The sequence below is a fragment of the Podarcis cretensis genome (assembly GCF_951804945.1).
Source record: "Podarcis cretensis genome assembly, chromosome: 3".
Classification (NCBI taxonomy): Eukaryota; Metazoa; Chordata; class Lepidosauria; order Squamata; family Lacertidae; genus Podarcis; species Podarcis cretensis.
Genome location: NC_137172.1, coordinates 93,868,763 through 93,890,712, shown reverse-complemented (window position 1 = coordinate 93,890,712; position 21,950 = coordinate 93,868,763). Strand labels below are relative to the sequence as shown.

The 21,950-nt window shown below is 42.2% G+C and overlaps 1 protein-coding gene across 2 annotated transcripts in view; it reads right to left on the bottom strand.

Moving 5' to 3' along the window:
- The window catches only part of NBAS (NBAS subunit of NRZ tethering complex), a 191,475-nt gene that overhangs the window by 153,673 nt on the left and 15,852 nt on the right, over positions 1–21,950 (bottom strand). For both annotated transcript variants that reach the window (XM_079970285.1, XM_079970284.1), the window contains exons 7-12: positions 21,456–21,589; positions 19,859–19,992; positions 18,475–18,573; positions 6,300–6,444; positions 5,213–5,278; positions 2,397–2,525 (exon numbers count right to left, since the gene is read on the bottom strand). In XM_079970285.1, the coding sequence (XP_079826411.1) occupies positions 2,397–2,525; positions 5,213–5,278; positions 6,300–6,444; positions 18,475–18,573; positions 19,859–19,992; positions 21,456–21,589 (707 nt within the window). The remainder of the gene's footprint in view (positions 1–2,396; positions 2,526–5,212; positions 5,279–6,299; positions 6,445–18,474; positions 18,574–19,858; positions 19,993–21,455; positions 21,590–21,950) is intronic.

The window sequence follows — 21,950 nt, the reverse complement described above, 5'->3', positions numbered from 1 at the left end:
AAATTCATATGTACACTATAAACAATACTACCAACAAGCAGTGTCTTATGACTTCTGAACAAGTTGAGCCATCCTTCTGAAAACTTTCCTTATATTGGATTGAACATTAAGAAGGTGCCGCAAAAGCAAGTGGGGAGGTAAGGGAGAAAGACAGAACGGAATATCACTCAAGCTAGCAAGGCAATCAGGCCCCATTTTTAAATTATTACTTCTGCATGATTAGAACACATGACAATTTCCAATCTCAAGCAATTCACACTGTCAGAAACATGACCGAAGTGTAACATATGAATTGGGATCCAATTTCAGTGGAAGTTAAAAGCCAGGATTCTTCTATTACTTTAAATAGTCAGTCCTGGATTCTACAAACTGCTTGTTCTTTTTCCAAAAAAAATTGTTTATGGTTTTCAATTTTATACATTTCAATAATTTTACAATCATTTTAACATTTTGAAACTCGACTTCCTTCCCACTCTTTCTGCAGTTCCTTAAATTTATTTTTTATATTTTCTCCATATTCCAAATTAACTTACTCATTTATTCATCTACTTTAAATATATACTCCTATAAAACTGCAGGTTATTACAGTAATTCTGCCAATGTTCTTATCTGTTTACAGTTTGTTTGTAAACCATTTCCATTCTTTTACAAAAGGTTTGTTATCTTGATTTCTTATTTTTCCAGTAAGTTCTGCCATTTCTGCATATTCCATAAGTTTTTGTGTCCATTCTTCTTGCGCTGGGACTTCTTCTTCATTCCATTTTTTGGCAAGTAACATTCTTGCCGCTGTAGTTGCATACCTGAATAAATTTCTATACAGCTTGGGTAGCTCTGTCCCCATAATTCCCAAAACTGTTTGTTCTTGAACCACCATTTCAATCAAAACACTGGCACAATGCAATAAATATATACAATGAAGGAAGCCTTAAAAAAATGAAGGAAGCTACAAGAAAATTTCTACTGTAGTCTGAATCATCTATTACAACAACGCTAGATATGAAATAGAGCTCCCTTTTTACTTCAGCTAGGATTCCCACCTACCCCAGTCATGTCACAAGAAGATGCCATCTAACATTTTTTTTTAGTTGTGATATGCATTCAGCAGTCTCTGTATTATTGGAACCAGTTCCAAAGCTTTAATGACTGCAAATGTCTATCTTGCTATGACAAGATAGATAGGAAAGGACAGGAGTCAGCAAACCTTTTCAGAAGGGGGCCGGTCCACTGTCCCTCAGACCTTGTGGGGGGCCAGACTATATTTGGGGGGCAGATGAACAAATTCCTACGCCCTACAAATAACCCAGAGATGCATTTTTTTTTTTAAAAAAAAGGACACATTCTACTCATGTAAAAACACGCTGATTCCAGGACTGTCCGCAGGCAGGAGTGAGATGGCGAATGGGCCGGCTCCGACCCCCGGGCCTTAGTTTGCCTACCCATGTGCAAGGAGATTTGGGGAAAAACCTAACCCCACATACAGACACAAACACAGAGAGGGAAGCACTGCTGAGTTGAGCACAAAGGCAGAAAACACTTCCTCCAAACAGTGTGTGTGCACATGTTAATATTAAAACTACATCTCTATAAATCAGATTAAATTATTTCAATTTTGAAATGTTACAGAGAATATATGGGACACAACTGATCATTGTCTTGGGGGGGAGGGACAATAAACCCTGAAGTAACGAGAAGCAAAACAAGGAACGAAACATATGTTCTGGTACTCCAAGAAGTGTTTCTGGGGAAGAAGTGATTAAACAAGTAATACTGATTCGAACCTTGGTCTACATTCCTGTGTGCATCTCTCTTTTGTCTTTCCAGGTATACAACAAACGGATTTGAATACAATCATCTTAAGATTAATGATGTTACCATGTTGTAAGATACATTGGGCTGTAAATTCAGCTCAGCTGCAAATATTTTTTGCCAATATTAATCTTTACGCATTGTAGCACATAGCTCAAATGACCCTAGCAGCTGCATAATGTAGATAGATGATTATAAAAAATAGCAACTGTAGTGGGTATGTTATCCAATTAAAGAAATTTTAGTTAATTGATCAAGTGAGTTTTAAGCGAATCCTAGACACACTTAGCTCTGAGTAATGGGTCTTATTCCAGAGTAAGCATGTGTAGGATTGTCTACAATTGATTCAGTTTCCATATGGATAACCATTCCAATGGCTAAAAAGCACCATTTCTTGATAATGAACAAATATGTTGTGCATATAAAAAGGCATATATGTCTTTCAGCATTTTCGACATGCTAAAAAAATAAATACCACCATTTAAAAAGCAGAAAAAAGGAGGTGACAAGAAATGTCATACAAGTTTCATTTAAGCTATCTATAGCTACAAATACATTCCAGTATTTACAAACTGTTAATCATCACATACCTGGTCGCTCTGTTCCCATTCTCCTTGTTGTCTTAGAGAAGGGATTCCCCAGATAGTCAATTTTCCACTAAAGTGAATAGCTGCTAGCCGAGTCCCATCTGGAGAAAGGCTCATCTTGAAAACACCATCCTGCGCAAGATTTTGATCAGTGATTAAAAGCAAAGGCATTTCGAAGAAGCATTAAGCTCGTAGCCCTCATTCTCCCCCCCCCCCATTTTCAATGTATCTTCCCTTTGCACACCTCCCGGATCTTATAAAACATGAAGTGCGCCTTAGAATTTGTACAACAGATACACAGAAGCATCAAGAAAGGACCACAATTCCTGAAACTAGTAGGGCAGTTCTATGAATGGGTTTTACTTCCAGGTAAGTGTGTACAACAAGTGTGGCTAACTCCTAGTTTGAGGGCCTGATTTGACATCCCAAGATCCCACCATTTTTGAGTGTGGGAGTCCTTAAAGGGTTGGCCATGGATGAATGCAGTCCTTGAGCCAAAAAGTGTTAGACTCCCCAGGTGTAAAGGACCTTCAAGATGTAGCCCAGCCTTTCCCAACCTGATGCTCTCCAGATATTTTGGACCACAAACCATGGTCCCAGAAACCATGGCCAATGGTTTGGGGTCCTGGGAGTTGTAGTCCAAAACATTTAGAGGATGACAAATTTGGGGGTCATAAACTGTGAAGCAGTTAAGTGGATAATAGAGTGGCACTTGAATCCTAAATACAGTTTCTTAGAAGTTCCATTCAATCACCCATCAGCTAGGACAGGATAGACGTGAAGTAGCAGAACACTCAGGGGAATGTCAGGTTGTTGACTAAGGCAGAGGGAGTCTGTGGGCAACACGTCAAATCTGTGTCATGCAAACAATGGACAAAATATAAACCAATCAGAATTCACAGCGGCTTTTAATGGTAAGTCATGTCTTCTTATTGCTAGAAACTACTTAGATGAAATACTAAGAAGGAAAGATCCACATAATTTTAAAAACTAGGCTATAAGACATTTTTAAAAAATATAAAAGAGTTGCAAATGCTGTCAAATGTATTTATGAGTAAGAAATGGAAAAGAGATGAGTGAATCATTCCAAAGAGTAATGGACCCCTGCCATTAATTTCTAGAATATAAAATACTAGACTGATTAAAATGTAAGAAACTGAGGGTGTTTTAGCATGGTGACAAATGTTTTCAGGCAAACATTTCCAGCACACAGTGAAGCTATTCACCCACTATTCCCTGCCCCATTTGGCTGCTGTTTCAGTGCTGTTTTTTGTTTTCCACTAGGCTTCTTCCTCACAACATAATACAGACAATAGAGAACAAAGTGTGTTGCAGGACTACAGCTCCCATCATTCCTGATTGTTGGCCAAGTTGGGTAGAGCTGATGGGAGCTGGACTCCAAAGGCATTAGGAAGGCCACAGGTTCCCTGCCCCTGCATTGAAGGATCTCATGACATCATGTTGCCTAATATCCAATCAGATTTGACACTGTGACATCACTGAGGGAAGCACACAGCCAATTCAGAGCAAGGGCAATGCTTCCTGTATTGCATTGAACTCACTCTGGATGGTCACAGGAGGGAATGCAGCTGCCACCATGAGCAGCTATCACCACACAGTCAAACAAGTTGGGAGAGAAAGGAAAGTATCGTCACCACACACCTTATGATAGGTGCTTCCAGAAGGAGATGCTATATCACAAGTGAGTCTTTCAGATCATTTTTTTTTTCTATGTACGCATTTGGCACGTGACGTTCTTCACATTCCCATTTTTTTCAGTCATTATATTAATTACCACTCTGCCGCTTGCCATCCACATCTGAGCTGCATTTTCCCATCATTTCCCGCAAACACTCACCCGTCCTCAACAACCTTTTTTTTTCATTTTGGGTATGCACACAGGAATTTCCATACCTGAGTTCACGCAGACACTTTTTTAAAAAAGCTGAAGAAGTGCGCAAGAGTACAAGCCTTACTCAGCCACAAGGGGCAAAGTGGGAGACGGGGAGGCAATAGCCATTTTCATTCGCAATTCTTTTAAAAATGTGGGTTTTGTGCAAAAGGGCAAAGGCAACAAAATCTTCTGTTATTTATGAACGTCCAATACAGTGGTACCTCGGGTTAAGTACTTAATTCATTCCGGAGGTCTGTTCTTAACCTGAAACTGTTCTTAACCTGAAGCACCACTTTAGCTAATGGGGCCTCCTACTGCTGCCGCGCCGCCGGAGCACGATTTCTGTTCTCATCCTGAAGCAAAATTCTTCACCCAAGGTACTATTTCTGGGTTAGCGGAGTCTGTAACCTGAAGCGTATATAACCTGAAGCGTCTATAACCCAAGGTACCACTGTATATGTACTGTAATTACAACCTCCCAAGGAATCCCCCACAATTACTGTGTGGAGATCTGGAGAGAAGAGCCACTGAAATGAAGTTCAGTTTGCCACGGCCATTAATTTCAATCAGTCTACTCTGAGTAGGACTCTGTTGGCTTCAATCCAGCACCTCCACCAAAACAGGCATGTGACAATCGGTGGAAACAGCTTTCTTTTCTGTCACTGGGGGCTGCTGGAAACAGAATTATTAGGTTGTGCTCAGATATGGAACAAACAGAGGTAGAGATGCAGATTTTAGAGGTCACCACCACAGACAAACCACATATTGACAAATAAATATTGGCCACTGGCCATGCTGGCTGCGAGTTGGGAGTCCCAATAAAATCTTGAGTGCCGCAGAACTGCCACCCCTGATGCAAAAGTTGCACTTGACACGTGTCTCACAAAAGCATAAGGTATTGATATATATATACATCCTCTGTTACCTGTTCTCTTCCTTGTCTACTGTAAAAGTTGAGAGACCTAATCTTGAACAATGACCTTCTCTTGGCCTGTTAAAAAAAGGAACCATATCAAATTAACCTCATGTATGTATATGTGTGCGTGTTTATCACACACACACACGTGTGTGCAAGTGTTTTCTTTGTCAGAAGCTAAAGCAAATCATGGAAGCAACAAATAATATAGTAACATTCCTCCAAAATAGGGGCAAACGAGTCTTTTTTCAGCCAGAACTCAGTTCCACCACCTCTCAGGTGGGCACCATTGCCATTATAAGAGAACAAGGGAAGCATTTATGGTGAGGGGTCCAGCACCTCTTTTTCTAGAAAAGTAGCTCTGGGTGCAAAGAATTCAAAAAGATTCTGAATGATATAAGCTAGAACAGGGGTTCTGGGTATTTGTTGCCTAGAGCGTTTTAACCAACCAGTTGTCAAGAATAAACCTGAGATCAGGAAGGCAACGAAAACCACAGCTTCACATTTGACCACCAGGTACACAAGGTTATTTATGCCACATAAATGGGGGTGGGGGGGACGTTTTTTCCAGCCACAGAAGGGGCAAGGTGGGCAACAGAAACAGAAATTCTCCCAGCAACACAATTCTGTGCATGCTTCCTGAGAAGTAAATACCCTTTGTGTTCAGTAGAGCTTACTACTAGATGTGTGTATACAAGGTTGTAGCCCAATATACAAAATATACAATATACAAAAGCAATAGGACCATACAATGAAACCAGTCTCTTGTGCAGACTGTTGGTGGGTGTGGAATTTGAAGGCTAGCTCTTTCCCCTAAGTTTAATAAAAATAGGTGAGGAGGAAGAATTCAGAAATTCAGTTCCCAGTGCAGTAACAGCAACATCCTATGAGCTTGCTGATGATACATTTCAGCTTTTTCAACATCTGGAAATGTTAGAACAAGGAAGAAGCATTGTCTGGTCTGCCTTTATACTAAAACGGAAGATGACACATGTGAAACCTTTGCTAATGTAAAGAATAAAAATGAGATCTGTGGCTTTAGGGCCAATAGACGTATGCTCAAACAATCGTATGAGATGATAGCAGCACTACTCACGGTCCCGATATCATCTTCGTAACTCGTAACCGGCTTGTAATAGGGGGATCCTGAAAGAACTCTCCACGCCGACAGACCACAGCTACTTGCTTTGGACGCGCCGGATCCCTCACCATCCATTTCGCAGCCACCGACGATCAAAAGCCTATCGCAAGCAAGAGGAATCAAATCTTGAGTTTGGCATGCTCCAATTCTGTTCTGAGCAATGAGCAATCACTTTACAATGAATTGCAGCAAGTTTCATTGCATTAAGATTACCATGACTATTATATTATATTATATGAAATGGGCAGGTTTCAATGCAGCGCTAAGGGGATTGCTTAGGGTTTCAAAAAGTAAAAACAGGAAGACCCCAAAACTGTTGAGCTTTTCTTAAGGAAACCACCGAAATTGTTGAGTTGTGGGGGTTTTTTTACACCCCACGATTTTTTGATTGATTTGTCCAAAGATGTGGGACGAAGCGACGCCTTTTGCTAATTCACCCTGTACGTCAATTGTGCCTTTAAAATCCAGGTACTGTCTGGGACATATGACAACCCTAGGACTGTTCAATCAGCACAAGGATTTCTCCTTGACCACCAGAGGTAATCTCCCCTCTCTTGGGTCCCCTTGCTGTTCTGGCGGTTTTTTCTCTATCCTCCAGAGTTGATTTGGGAAGGCCCAAAGGTGGAGAGGAAGTTCCATTGCACTAGCGGGAGTCACAGGGTCACAGCATCAGAGTAGGAAGGCTCCCTCAAGATCCAAGCCCCTGCAATACAGGAATATGCAGCAGCCACAAACAGGGACTGAACCCGCAACCTTGACGTTATCAGCACCACGCTCTAACCCACTGAGCTATCTAGCCCTTAGTGTTAACTTTCCACTAGCAAAGCAGGGAAGTTGTATTTGGCAATATATATATATTTGTTGGGAAGCAGTTTGCAATTTCTGAAATAAATAAATAAAAACAGGCACTTGCCATCTGCGATGACTTGACAACTGCTGAAATATTTATAGCAATATTTCCACACTTGGGCGTATCAGTTGTAACATTTACTACTTCAAACCGCTACTCAGAGCAAGGGGAAGAAAAATCATGTGAATTTTAAAATATTTTTAAACCTCCAAGGCTGCAATCCTGTAAACGCCTACCTGGGAGTAAGTCTCCATGAACTAACACTATGGGACTTACACCATGCACAGGATTGCAGTGTGAATTCACCTAGCGGGATATATTTCAAAGTAATTGCCTGCTTTAATTCTTTTCCCACCCAGAAATCCTCTTCAGATAAAAACAAATGTGAAATAGGGGTGTAAGAGCATTATTTTACCCAAGTAAAATCATTAAATAAAAAACCAGATTACGCATATTTGATTTCAGTTGGCAAAATATCACCATCTAGTGGTTAAATTATATATAGAAGTTTGTAAATAAATGGTTTTAACCCTCCCCCAAAATACTCAAAACTATTATAGATCAACAACAACAAAAATGGATTCAGTAATTGCAAAGTGTCATGCTTTGTTTTAGAAGCTCAAGTTTCTGCGCCAGACATTGCCATAAAAAGAAACTAAATTATTTTGGGGAACAAATAACTGTTCAAGGAAAAAGCTAAGAGGTGTTAAATGAATCCTTTTGTTAGAGAAGAAATGGGCAACAAGCTGGTCTTGAGAGATTTCATTTGCCGTGTGAAAGCAACACATGCACATGATGCTAACCTGTATTTATAGTTAACTATAAAATATAGGTTAGTTTTAATGCTACATCCAAAACTTGCATAAAATCAGGTACAGAACTGGTCTGAGCTAGCAGCATAAAGCATTCCATCTGGACAACTCTTAAGTAAAGGTTACCAAAGAATTATTTTTGGAGATTCCAAAATGCAGAAATTGAAGATGATATTTAATTTTGGTGCATGCATTATCTACATCTTATTGGAAAGATGTGAGAGAAGCAATTTATAGCTGATTTTATTCTACTCTTAGATCCTTTAGTGTTTCTTTTATGGTACTGAGTAAAAGTCATAACAGGTTCACAAAAACAGTAGTTAACTTAATGGCAATGGTTAAGAAGAGAAACAGTCCAAACCAAAATTGGTAGGGAAACTAATAAAGAGAAATGAATGGTGTAATATGAACATCATTTCCTACATTTAGTAGGGTTTAAAGTTTTACTCTTCTTGCTGATTATACTAGTAGATCCTGTGAACTCAACTCCTCTAATGGGTAGTCTGCACTGGTGGAAAGGGAGCGGATGTGATTTTCACTAATTCCTCTTTCCCTCTACAGTTCCCTGCTCCCAGATTCCACCAGCCCCAGTGAATATGGCCCATCATCAGGGGTGGAAGTAGTCCAGCAAGACCTAGAGGACCGCCTATTCTCAATTTAAGCATGCCACCAATGGTCAAGGGCAAACTCTAGCAAGAGGACAAAGTCCAACAGTTAAAGAGCCAGTGTGAACTTACTCCCATTAGCAATAAATGGTGACAGCAAACCATTCAACCCTGCCACAAGTTCTGCCTCCCTTGAGATAGCCACAAATCACCATTGCCACAAATCTTCTCCTAGACACTTAGGAATATTCGATGCATATGTCAGTGGTTCCCAAACTGTAAGGCACTGGGGATTAGCACAAGGCTTTTGACGAGAGGGAGAGATCCTGCAGAGGTGTTGTCCTTCTAGCAGCAAAGATTTGACATCTGGAGGCTTTACATGGGCCGGAAACTGAAAGCAACACCTCCAACCAGTAAGAGCGCTATTCCATACTTCCAGCGCTTAGTTAGGTTTCAGTGCTGTGTCTTAGAGGAAGTTCCCGAGAAAGGTCAAATCTACTTTAGAAGCCTGTGCTGTTGGTTTAACTTGCAAAGTTCCTTCTGCCAACTTGTGGCAGCAGCTCAAAGTTGGAAAAAGCCTTACTGATGGAGAAGAAATTGACTATGACAATGAGCATATGGGGCTTTTCCCCCTTCTGCCTTCCCTTCCCGACTGGCAGGCTTCAAGCAGGGAGTCCAAGATGCTATCTCCTTGTTCTTTTCTAACCCCAAGTGCTGGTTTAGCTCTCCAATCCACACACAGCGGCCACAGGGAAGCGTCCTGTGCATTTGCCTGCTGCTGCTGGGTTGAGGAGCTCAGGTGGGTAAAGATTAGAAAAAGGCCCAAGCTGAATTCATTCGAGTTCATAATGCTAGCAGACACCACAATATCATTTATAATTTAAGCGTCTCGTCTCAGGATGGGAGAGATTTAATGAAAGCTGGAGTAAAGCTGCCATATCAGGTTAGACAAAAACCCTGCTCCCACAGAACAAAAGAAGACATATGTATCATTGCAGCACATGCTTAAAATTTTAAACAACTCTTCACAGAGCTGGCGAAGTGCAGCACAAAGCAGACGGGAGCTATATTAAGAGACCAAGACGCAGAGCTTTCAAATGAATCTTAGAGCTCCATTGAGGGCCACAAAAGGAGGTCTGAGCTCACTTATGAATTATTAACTTTTTAAAGGACTGGACAAGAGAGTCAATAATGCCAAAAAAAGAATAACCAAAACAAGCTGACAGATAGCCTGAGGCCATCAAGTGTCCAGATACTTCCAGCTGGTTGAGCTTGAATTCCTGCACCATGAATGACCTTTAATTTAGTAGTCAATGGAACCGGGGGAATGAAAGGATCATGGAAGCAACACCTACTTGCTCTCCCCCTCTTTCTTTTGTGGAGAGCAGGCAAGCAACTTTTATACTCAAACAGCTGTTCAAGCTCTACTTTTCCTTACTGAACTTCTAAGACAGGCTAGCCAAGTTTGTCCCCTTGATACGTTTCAGGCTCTAAAAGTAGCTCCAGGCAGCATGCTCAATAGTAAGGGGTGATGGGATATCTGGAGGGCACCATGTTGGCTACCCCTATATTGAGAGATGAGAATAATGTCAAGTTGGAGAAACGGTATTAGAAACCCCGTTCCGGTGTAAGTTAATAATTGTGCTGGTAAGACAAGCCAGAATCTTAAACTAACTTCATACCTTGGTTTAAGATCCTGGTTTGTCCATTACAGCCGTACAGTGGTACCTTGGTTTAGAACCATAATCTGTCCCAGAGGTCCGGTTGTAAACCAAAACGGGTTGTAACCCAAGGCGCGCTTTCGCCAATGGGGTCTCCCCCCCCCCAAATTGGTTGTAATCCAAAAAAAGGGGCACACACTTCCGGGTTTGACATGGTTGTAATCCAAAACGGTTGTAATCCAAAGCGGTTGCAAACCAAGGCACCACTTTACCTTGATTCTTGAACACCTTGGTATGCACACGTTTTGGCTCCCAAACGCCACAAACCCGGAAGTAAGTGTTCCGGTTTGCAAACGTTCTTTGGAAGCTGAACATTTGACGCAGCTTCTGCGGCTTCCAATTGAGTGCAGGAAGCTACTGCAGCCAATCGGAAGCTGTGCCTTGGTTTCTGAACGTTTTTGGAAGTCAAATGGACTTCAGGAATGGATTCCTTCAAGAACCAAGGTACAACTGTACTGGTAAACATAGTTTTCCACATTGGGTTTAAGGAAAACTGTTTAGCTAAATATTTCCTGAGTTAAACATGGCAGGCAAGGGAGGTAATTGACCACACACAGGATGCAGGTGGAAGGTTCATGCATACCTCATCTTATGAACTCATGGCATCTTCATCCAAATGGGGCCATATTAAGTTATTGAGATATATACAGTGATATCCCTCAATTCACAGAAGAGTCTTTGACCTAGTGGTCAAAGTTACGGATCTCGTGCCACAATAGTTTGAGAAAGAAGATGGGGGAGAAGTTTCATTGCAGAGATGAAATGACTTCTACTCGCACAAGGACTTTGCTGGACACAAACTAGTGTCCCGGATAAAAGCGAAGAATATTCTAATACTGAAATGTGACAAAAATGTCTCAGCAATAGACTCACACAGGAATACAGCACTGATGAATACCAATTATAAAATGTTAACAATTCTAGCAGCAAGATTTAATCTAACATTAGATTATTATAGTCAGGGAGAGTGTTCTCAGGTTTTTAAAAAGAAAACAATTGAGAGAGCGTAGAAGGGAAATGATCCATATCAATTACAGAGCAAAAACACCTGCAGTGCTGTTCTTTGCTGGGACCAGAAAGGCATTTGGACACATACAATGAACGCTTTTTTATGAAAATGGCACTAAAAGCAATGAGATTTTAGGTAAACGTTTTAAGACATTCAAATTTCTCATTTGGTTCATCAACTACAAAGAAAGAAAGAAAATCATCATCAATGGGCATATCTCAAAATCTCTTGTACCATGGGGAGGGATGTCAGGCAAGGTTGCTGCCTTTCAACACTGATCTTCAATTTTGGGTACAAAAATGTTAGCAACTGCAATAAGGGAAGAAAATACCATAGCAAAATCCCACAAAATATAGTGGCATAGGAGAGCTGAAAATAATGCCAATATATCTCACATCTGGCAACCAATGCACCCGTTTTCAGATAGTACACGGGTAGATGAGTCTAAGAAGCCCAGGACACAAACTTTCACAGTCCTCTAGCAGCTATGATGGCTCATTTACCAGTTGTAATGTATTTAACATTAACTCTGGAAGTGTATCCTTGATTCTGACCAAACTAAGCCTCCTAGAGCAAAATACAACTCAGGAGGCTTTGTTTTGTCAGAATCGAGTACAGTCATACCTTGGATCTTGAACAACTTGTGAGTCGAACGTTTTGAGTCCCAAACGCCGCAAACCCAGAAGTGATTGTTCTGGTTTGCAAATATTATTTGGAACCCGAATGTCTGCCACAACTTTTGATTGGCTGCCAGAGCTTCCTAAAGCCAATCGGAAGCCGCACCTTGGTTCCCAAACCATTTTGGAAGTCGAACAGACGGATTCCATTTGACCTCCAAGGTACAACTGTACACATTCCTAGTTAACGTGAAATACATCACTTCTGGAAAAGGAGCTACCATAGCCACTAGAGGGTCGTGAAAATTTGTGTCCCAGGTTTTTTAGACTCATCTACAGAGCCTAGGACTTGCCGATCAGAAGGTCAGCGGTTTGAATCCCCACGACGGGGTGAGCTCCCGTCGCTCGGTCCCTGCTCCTGCCAACCTAGCAGTTCGAAAGCACGTCAAACTGCAAGTAGATAAATAGGTACCGCTCCGGCGGGAAGGTAAACGGTGTTTGTGTGGGCTGCTCTGGTTCACCAGAAGCGGCTTAGTCATGCTGGCCACATGCTGACCATTAGGTCTGGGGTCCCTTTACTTTTACCCATGTGCTATCTGAAATCAAAGGGGGCACAGTGGTTGCCAGATGTGATTTGTTTTTCAGCTCTCCTACCCCAGTCATGGGACGCAGGTGGCGCTGTGGGTAAAAGCCTCAACGCCTAGGGCTTGCCGATTGAAAGGTCAGCGGTTCGAATCCCTGCGGCGGGGTGCGCTCCCGTCGTTCGGTCCCAGCGCCTGCCAACCTAGCAGTTCGAAAGCACCTCCGGGTGCAAGTAGATAAATAGGGACCGCTTACCAGCGGGAAGGTAAACGGCGTTTCCGTGTGCGGCTCTGGCTCGCCAGAGCAGCGATGTCACGCTGGCCACGTGACCCGGAAGTGTCTCCGGACAGCGCTGGCCCCTGGCCTCTTAAGTGAGATGGGCGCACAACCCCAGAGTCTGTCAAGACTGGCCCGTACGGGCAGGGGTACCTTTACCTTTACCTTTTACCCCAGTCATAATGCTTCAATCCTAAACCCCCACTTACTTGGGTGTCAGTCCCATGGAACTCAACAGGACTTTACTTCTGAGTACATATACTCTGATGATGATCACATTTTACACACGTTTAACTTGAGTGATTTCAACCAAATGCCGCTGAAGGTGTGCCAGAGTGTGACTTACCTCAGGGGTTTTTTGTATGTCCTCATTCTCCGTTGAGAGACATATAAAAAACAAGGCCACGAAATGCACAACAGCCTCAGACAGCATGAAAAAGAATTTGACTGCAAAATTGTGAATCGCAGCTCAAATCCCCACAGCTGCCGTACTCCTTTTCACACTTTACTGGGGAAGGTAGGTGTCTTCTCTGGGGGACTTTAAAGATTATTGCAACACACGAGGGAAGGGGGCGGAACAGAACAATATCAATTCTGCAAGATGAAGAAATAATCTGCACTCCCTGGGAAAATAGATTAAGCTGTCAATCTGCTGTCAGCTGCCATCATCACAGAAATCTATGGGGAAAGGAAGTCTTGGTGAAAAGGAATTGAATGAGGGTAATATTTGTAAGCATAAGGTAAGAAGAGCCTGCTGGATAGGCCCAGCAGCCTGTTTTCACAGCAGAAAACCAGATACAGGGGGGAAACCCAGAAGGGTCTAAGCACGCGAGGAATCTGCCCTCCATAGATTTCCAGCAACCCATGTTCAGAAGCATCACTGCCTCCAACCACAGAGGCAGAACATAGCCACTGACGCTAGTTATTGGAAGCAGAGTTCCAAACATATGGAAACAAAGGAGAACGGCGAAAGGCAGATTACGTCCCACCACTGAGCAGTATAGTCGTAATGAGCTTGTCTTTCATATTCGCTATCTTAGCCAGACATATTACAAAGAAAAGAAGAAGAGCAGAAAGCTCTGGTTATCGAAGTCAGGCAGCTCTGTTTGCACAATGGGGGAAATTCCAAAATCCACAACCAAGCTGGGCTGAAAAATAAATCCGTGTCGAAACCAGACAGAAACACACTGGTGATATTCAAATCCATAAATGTAGTTGGCAAAAACTATGAAGATCAGACAGACACACAACCAAAGGGGGAGCGCATGACGATTCTGGGCTCAGGGGGGAAAGCTGTCATTAGGAGGCTGGGGATTTCTGCCAGCAGCTCTTGTAGGTATTCAAAAGTCATTTTTATCCATTTTAGCAGCATGGATTATCTTGCTAGTAAGAAAAGTTTTTAGTGAGAAAGACTAACGTTTCTGCATCCTTTGGAGGCTCTTCTGTTATCTTTGCAACAACAGCCCTTCTATTTGTTTGAGAAGGCCCATAACTCAGTGGTAGAGCATCTGCTTTGCATCTAGAAAGTCCAGTTTCAATCTCTGACATCTCCAGGGCGGCCAGACATTAGATGGGCCAATAGCTTAACACAGTATAGAGTAGCTTCCTGTATCCTGTATTCCAGCTTCAATTATTGTAGCCAGCAAGTGAGTTAACTGTATTCTGCTACACAGGAACTATAATGTAAGGGTAGAGGAAAGGGGATTGATACTGTGGAGTGGACTGTACTGCCAAGCTTAGCTATGTTCCCCTCACCTTGAAGGAACCAGGCAATCAAGCCTTTGTTCTCCCCCAGACTATCTGAAAAGCTCAACCGCATAGCTGTCACAAGTCACTCTTCCAAACTTGGGTCTTCAGCTGTTTTTGGACTACACTTCCCATCATCCCTGACCACTGGTCTTGCTAGCTAGGGATGATAAGAGTTGTAGTCCAACAACAGCTGGCGACCCAAGTCCTATACCAATAATCTAGGAACTTTCACCATTTTGAAACGAAGCTAAGTTTTACTGCCTGTGCAGCGATTCTGAAGCACATGAATCTGACCTCCAGAGAGTTTGTAAGTAAACCATATTTATACTTACCAAACATGTGGTCTTTTTCCTAGGGAAAACTTTGGGACTCACTTTAAAGGGCACATTTTAAAGGGCTAACAGCCTATATTTCCACATCTACTTTGCTGTATATTTGGTGAACTTAAATCTCTGCCAGGGTTGTCTCACCAAACAGTACTTGCCCCCAACTTGGATCTTGGCACCAACCAAATAAGGCTAACATCTGCCAAAGATAGGGTGCAAAACAATGGATTTGAACATTAAGAGAAGAGATCCATACAGAAATGGAACAACTTGTCTTGTGGAGCATCACCTCCTTGAAGGTTTTGAAATAAGTCAAACAGATCTTTCTGAAATACCTTAGTTTTTAGATTCTGCCATTTCAGAATAACAATCAGACGGACTTCCGGGTTAGCGCCTCCGGTAATGGAGGAATTCCTCTGATCGGGAGGAATTTGCTTCGTGGGAATCCGGGTCTGGCCGCCACAGCGAAGGCGGAGACCCACTAGAAATCACAGGCGGGTGAAGCCTGTGAACGTGGGATTCGGCTGGCACCTTTTGCGCCTCCCCTACTCACGGGGAGACCCAGTTTCGGGGATCCGGAGCGACGTGGGGTGAGTGGTGCGGTGCTTCGAATTGACTGCTTCTTCCAGAGAGCGAAGCCGCATAGCTGTTGCCGGAGAGCGCTGACTTTTTCCTGTGGACAATTTGATCTTAAAGCAACTACCCGTGAGTAGAGCAGAGAATTGGATTTTTAAACGTCTTAATTTGGTGCCGAAACAGGAAGTCCACCTTCCCCTTTTGTAAACAGATTGAAGCAATGAGGATGCAAGCTGAAGTCTCGGAAAGCCTATTGTAAAGGACTAAATTTCCATCAGTAAAAAATACTAAACCCCCCTTGGTGGCAGGAGAAGAGGGGGGAAAGTTTTGGACTGAGTATACCTGCAGGAGAGAGCGAACAGAGTTAATATACCACCGCTCCGATCCTGGAAACGGGCTGCCAACAGGACTGACGTGTTCTGGAAGGCTCATTGACCGTGATTATAACGTTCACTGACAGTTAGTTAAATAAGAGGAATACATTGTTTCCATTGTCTCCGTCTGAGTTTAAAAAGGAGTAAAAGTAACAGAAAATTGAAACTAACTTTATTGTTTGAATTGAGTTTAAAAGGACTAATACAAATAGAAACCGTTTCCCTCTAGAGGAAGCCTTTGAAACTGTCACAAGAGTTGAGCTGGGGGAATTTCCAGCTGCAAGATAAAAACCTGTGAGATTCTGGGGACCTTGAATCGGTTAAGAATGTTGACAGAAGAGGCCTTAGTGGATGTATTATGTAAGATAAGTGATTCATTGGAACAGCTTCACAAAAAGGTGGATGTGGTAATTACCAAAACCGACAATTTGGGACAAAAAGTGAACACCAATACAGAAACTTTTCAGAAACTGACACAGGAATCTACTTTGACATGGCAAACTGCGGAGAAGGCTAGGGAGAAAGTTATTGCCGTTGAACCTAAAGTAACACAATTGGAGAGAGAGAGAGTCCCAGCCTTACAGATGCAATTTGATGACCATAAGTTTATGCCTGCTATGAATGAGTTTAAAGAAAATCAGATTTCGAGGATCAGAGCCCTACCTGAACTGGAGAAGGAAAGTTTGATAGATTTCCTCACACAGGAATTTGATGATTTTTGGGACCGGGACTTGGGTCAAGAAGAGATTAAAACTGTGAGGGCCTTCAGACTTGGAAGAGGAGGGAAAAAAGAGAAGAACAAAATAAGAGACTGTTGGAACTACCAGAAGAACCTAAAAGAACAACAGTCAATAGTGGAAATTTTGAAAGACGTCCCAGAATATCTTTTGGATTTTGGGTTTAACTACGGAGATTTGGTTGCCCTGTTGAGAAGGAACAAAATCATCTCTAGGTGGGAGTTTCCCTGAGATCTACTCTTCAGCCTCAAAGGAAGGAAAATGAAAATAAGATCAGTGGAAGACAAAGTAAAGCTCATGTATAAATATGAAGAAGACTCGCAGAAGGGACTTGGAAAAGAGTTAAGAGCATCAGACAGAAGATCACCAGGTTGATGGACTATAGGGAATTGGCAGATATGGCTGGCAGAATCCGGGACCAGGGAGAAGAGTCGGTGGAAGAAGATTGGAAAAAGTTTAAAGATTACCGTATTTTTCGCCCTATAGGACGCACTTTTTCCCCTCCAAAAATGAAGGGGAAATGTGTGTGCATCCTATGGGGCGAATGCAGGCTTTCGGTGAAGCCTGGAGAGCGAGAGGGGTCGGTGCACACCAACCCCTCTCGCTCTCCAGGCTTCGCGGACCTCTCCGCAAGCAGCGGGAGCCAGCGCTGGGCTCCCACAGCTTGCAGAGAGCTGCCTGTTTGGGGGCTGGGGTCAGGGGAAGCTCGGGCGGGCCTCCCCCGCCCCAGCCCCGCGCCTGGGGGGGAAATAATTTTTTCCCCTTTATTTCCCCCCCAAAAAACTAGGTGCGCCTTATGGGACGGTGCGTCCTATAGGGCGAAAAATACGGTATTTATAAAAATATTGTAAAATTAATGAGTGTTAGAAAAATGTTGGAAAGGAGTTATATGGCTTTAGTAGAAATGTTACAAGGAATTAAGTACAAATAGACAAATCAGAGTATTAAAGGGAAAATAAGGTTAAAATATGTTAAGACAATTATATATTAAAGGGAAAAATAAGGTTAGAATATATTAAGATAAATTACAGGACAGAAAACAGAGGAAGATGGAAAGGAATTGCTGAAACAGTTAATTAAAGTGGAACACGAAAAGGGAGGTGTGAGGAGGACGTTGAAACAAGTGAATGAAAGTTAAGATATTGAACTTATTAGATGTGTTTTAAATTGTGTTTGTTTGGTTTTGTTAATTTAATGTTTTGGGGTTGGTGTTGTGTGGTGTTTTTGTTTTTGTATTGTATTGTATTGTTTTGTTTAATTCTTTTTCTTTCTTTTGTAGTCTTTAAAATGTTAATAAATATTATTTTAAAAAAAACAGAATAGCAATCGGACGTAAATGACTAACAGTTGCTGCCTATGCCTGTTTACTCAGAAGGAACAATGTATTCAGTTATGCCTGCTCTCAGGTAAGTGTGGAATGGGATTGTGGCCTAGGCTGCATTTCTCCTTGATTTTAAAATAGCTGTAGGAATTGGAAGGCAAATCGAAAGGACCCTGAAGCTTTATCAGCACACCTGATGGGATAAACAAATACCTTCCACTGGTCTGCCCACACAGACCCAACAATTTCTGGAGGATCGGTTTTCTAGGCATTTCTAGGTCCCCTGGCATGCCTAGAACAAACTGCAACTATGCTAATCTTTCCACCACCCAAACAAAAAATGAAACAGAATTTCACCACTTTCTGAAAATGACAGCAAACTCTTATCTTCCACCAGCAAACCATTTGCAACTTATAAGATGTGGGGTGGGGGAATTTATGGCCTTTTCTAAAATGCAACCGAATCACATAAACTACATCACAACACTCTCTCTCTCTCTCTCTCTCTCTCACACACACACACACACACACACACACTATATATATATATATATAAAATAGACTAACATACTTACCGGTGTGCAGGATGATAAATTACAGCAGTTATTCCATGGACATAATGGCTGCTGAAGCTGAAACTGTGGCTTTCTTGGAAGCTCTGATTCGTTCCAACACTGGACAAAAGTAAAGGCATTCATTTACTTATTTGTTGCATTTATATATTGCCCATCCATGGTTAAGTCCTCCGGGCAGTTTGCAAAATAGTTAAAAATGAAACAAATATAACTATTCAAAAAAAATTAAAATAACAATATGCGGTTGAAATCATCATTTAAGAAGGCCTTCTTATAGACAGCATGGAGGTAGCAACAAGAAATCATTTCAAGACCAGCATTAAACCAGGAAGGGTAAAAGAAATTGGTGCAAGAATTTTAAGAGCAAAAGTGACTGTACGTACAGTACTTGTTGGAAAATAAATGGCCTGGGGCGGGGGATAGATGTTTACCTATTTTTTGGCAGGTGCAAATCAACAATGTGAGAATGAGGCACTGCATAATTGAGGAGCCATTGCCAGTGTCCCTGGTAATCACTTGCCTCCCTTCATTAGGTGAATGAACCTAAATAAGGAGCTCTGAGGGGGATCTCAAGGATCAAGCAGAGAGAGGACAATCCCTTTGGTCAACCTGGTCTCATTCCCAAGCCATTTAGGGCTTTAAATGTTGAAACCAGCAGTTTGAGTTGGGCCCATAAACAGACTGCAAGCCAGTACAGATAACAAAGCTCAGGCATGATGTGATCACAATTGCAACGCCCCTGCTAAATGCCCTATTCTGGACCGGGGGGGGGGGGACAGGGACGCGAGTGGCATTCTGGTCTAAACCACTGAGCCTCTTGGGTTTGCTGATCAGAAGGTTGGCGGTTCGAGTACCTGGAACGGAATGAGCTCCCGTTGCTCTGTCACAGCTCCTGCCAATCTAGCAGTTTGAAAGCACACCAGTGCAAGTAGATAAATAGGTACTGCTGTGGCGGGAAGGTAAACAGAGCTTCTGTGTGCTCTGGCTTCCGTCACGGCATCCCATTGCACCAGAAGCAGTTTAGTCATGCTGGCCACATGACCCGGAAAGCTGTCTGTGGACAAACACCAGCTCCCTCGGCCTGAAAGCGAGATGAGCGCTGCAACCGCACAGTCGCCTTTGACTGGACTTAACCGCCCAGGGGTCCTTTACCTATTCTGGTCCAGCTGAAATTCCCAGACCATTCCCAAAGGCAGCCTCGCACATAATTATTTTTTTTATATTCCACTTATGAATCACTTCCCAAAATGTATCCCAAAGTGATTTCAAAGCAGAAAATATAATGCACTGCAATAACACATTCAATGCGTGGTTTGTTTCACTAAAGTAAGTTAATCCCAGTTAATACTGTTGGCTGGTGCAGAGGCATCAACCGAGCACTTACCTGACAAGGTAGCTCTTCAGTTCACCACGGTAATTGATGACCAGCAGCTCGGCTGACCATTGGGCGCTCGCTTTGTATTCCAGAAAAATCAATCCAGCAATAGCATAGGTCAAGTCTCCTGGGAAGCTAGCGCCCTGTACCAAAAGAAAACATTTCTTAAAAACAAATTTCAAAAGAATTTTATTTGGCAAGGGAGTTAAAAAACAATTCCAGGAATGAGAAAATTGTTTCTACACTGAACCAAAAAAATAAAAACGAACGCCATTGTTGTTTGGTGGAAACACTGGGAATGAATAGGGTTCAAATTCCCTCCTGGGTGACCTGGCACCAGTAGCTATCTGTCACCTTAACTACCTCACAAGGTTGTTGTGAAGATAAAATAGTGAGGGGAGAATCCAGGTAGGCCACTGGCAGCTGCTTGGAGGCAAATTGGGTTATAAATATAGAAAACACAGCAGCTAGAATATTATATGCACAGAAATGGAAAGAGGAGCAGGTCCCAATGAAGGAAGAGTGGCTTTTGAAATGGCACAGAAATAGTAAAGCCCACAGAGAAATTAAGAGATCCGAATTACGAATTTTTCATAGAAGAATGGAGGCCTTTTGTGGAATATTTTTAAAAATACTACAGTCGAATGAAATTGCAGGATCTGAGATAAAAGCAGCAGAAGAAAAATGATAAAGTAACTGTAACATAGAAACTTTTTTCTAGTATATAAAGATATAACGCAGTGGAAAAGGTTTGAGTAAAAATACTGCAGAAATGAGGGTGGGAAGTCAATTCATAAAACAATGTAACTATTTGATATGATGAATGTTTGAATGCTTGAAAAAATTCATAGAAAAATGTGTTACACAAAAAGTTTATAGAAAATAAAATAAATGTGCTAGCGCTATTTGCGCTAGAACCAAGCTTAGGACTAGTGCGATGGGATTTTTGCCTCCTCTTCTCCCCCTATCTGTGCCCTGTGCTGTCCACAAATCTGCTCTGAAAGGTTATGGGGGAATGCCAAACAGGTTTAGGGGGTGCATATGCGGGCATGTTCTGCTGTGCAAGGAGAAAGGTCCAAGATCGTGAGAGCTGGAGTCCAATAACATCTGAAAGACCACACATTTCCTAACCCATTTTAGAACATATCCCTTCTTAAAGCTTTCAAGAGGTTACAGTGCTGTAATCACCTGCCTATTAGAAAGCCTAAATAGTAGGTTTAGGATTAAATAAAAGAAAAGGGTGAAAGCTGCCACAACAAGCAATATTTTCGACAATACACGAAGCAGCAGACTAATTCAAATGTTAAACCGCATCCCCTTGGAACAGCTATTTTCAGAGGGCCACAACAAAAGCAATTCCACCCTAAAGCACTGACAGCTTTGCTGCCACAAATAAAAATTAATGTACTTCTGTTTGGCTACGTGAAAGGCTGAATGGAAATTCACCAATAAACATGCAAAGCGACCATTCAACAAAATGAGCCATAAAGCGCTCACAATGCAAGCTCTCTCCGCATAAGTACGTCACATTAAAACCGTAATAGCTAAAAAGCTTCCATTTGCATGCAAATTGGACTTGTAAAATCGGGAAAAGAAAAGTAAATACCGGTGAAATGACCAAGAGTTCACTGCCGACCAAATCAAACACTCGCACGGTCCCTGTGCTTTCGCCATAGGCGAACAAAGTGCAGTCGTGACTCCATGCTACACGTCTCCATTGCGGGTTGGGATCCTTCGGGACTATGGGGGCAGAAAGAGACATGTTAATAAATGCAGAACAAAAGGTGTATATGGTCAGTGGTGCTACTTTTACTTGCAATAGGCTGTGAAGGGAGCAGTCTCAGCTGTAATATCAACTGATTCACACAAATAGGGCTGCCAACAATTTTAGGGTCTTCCGAAAGAAAGCTCAATAACTTTTGGGGTGTCCTGGCTTTTACTTTTTGAAATATGGCAACCCTACACACAAACAGCACAAAAAAGCTACCACACGGCAGCCATATCATCACTAACACAAACCCTAATAAAATACCTGTTCACCATAAAAGGTATAGGCAGGCTTTGGGTAACCCTGAGGTTAGCAGAAGTAAATAAATAAGAT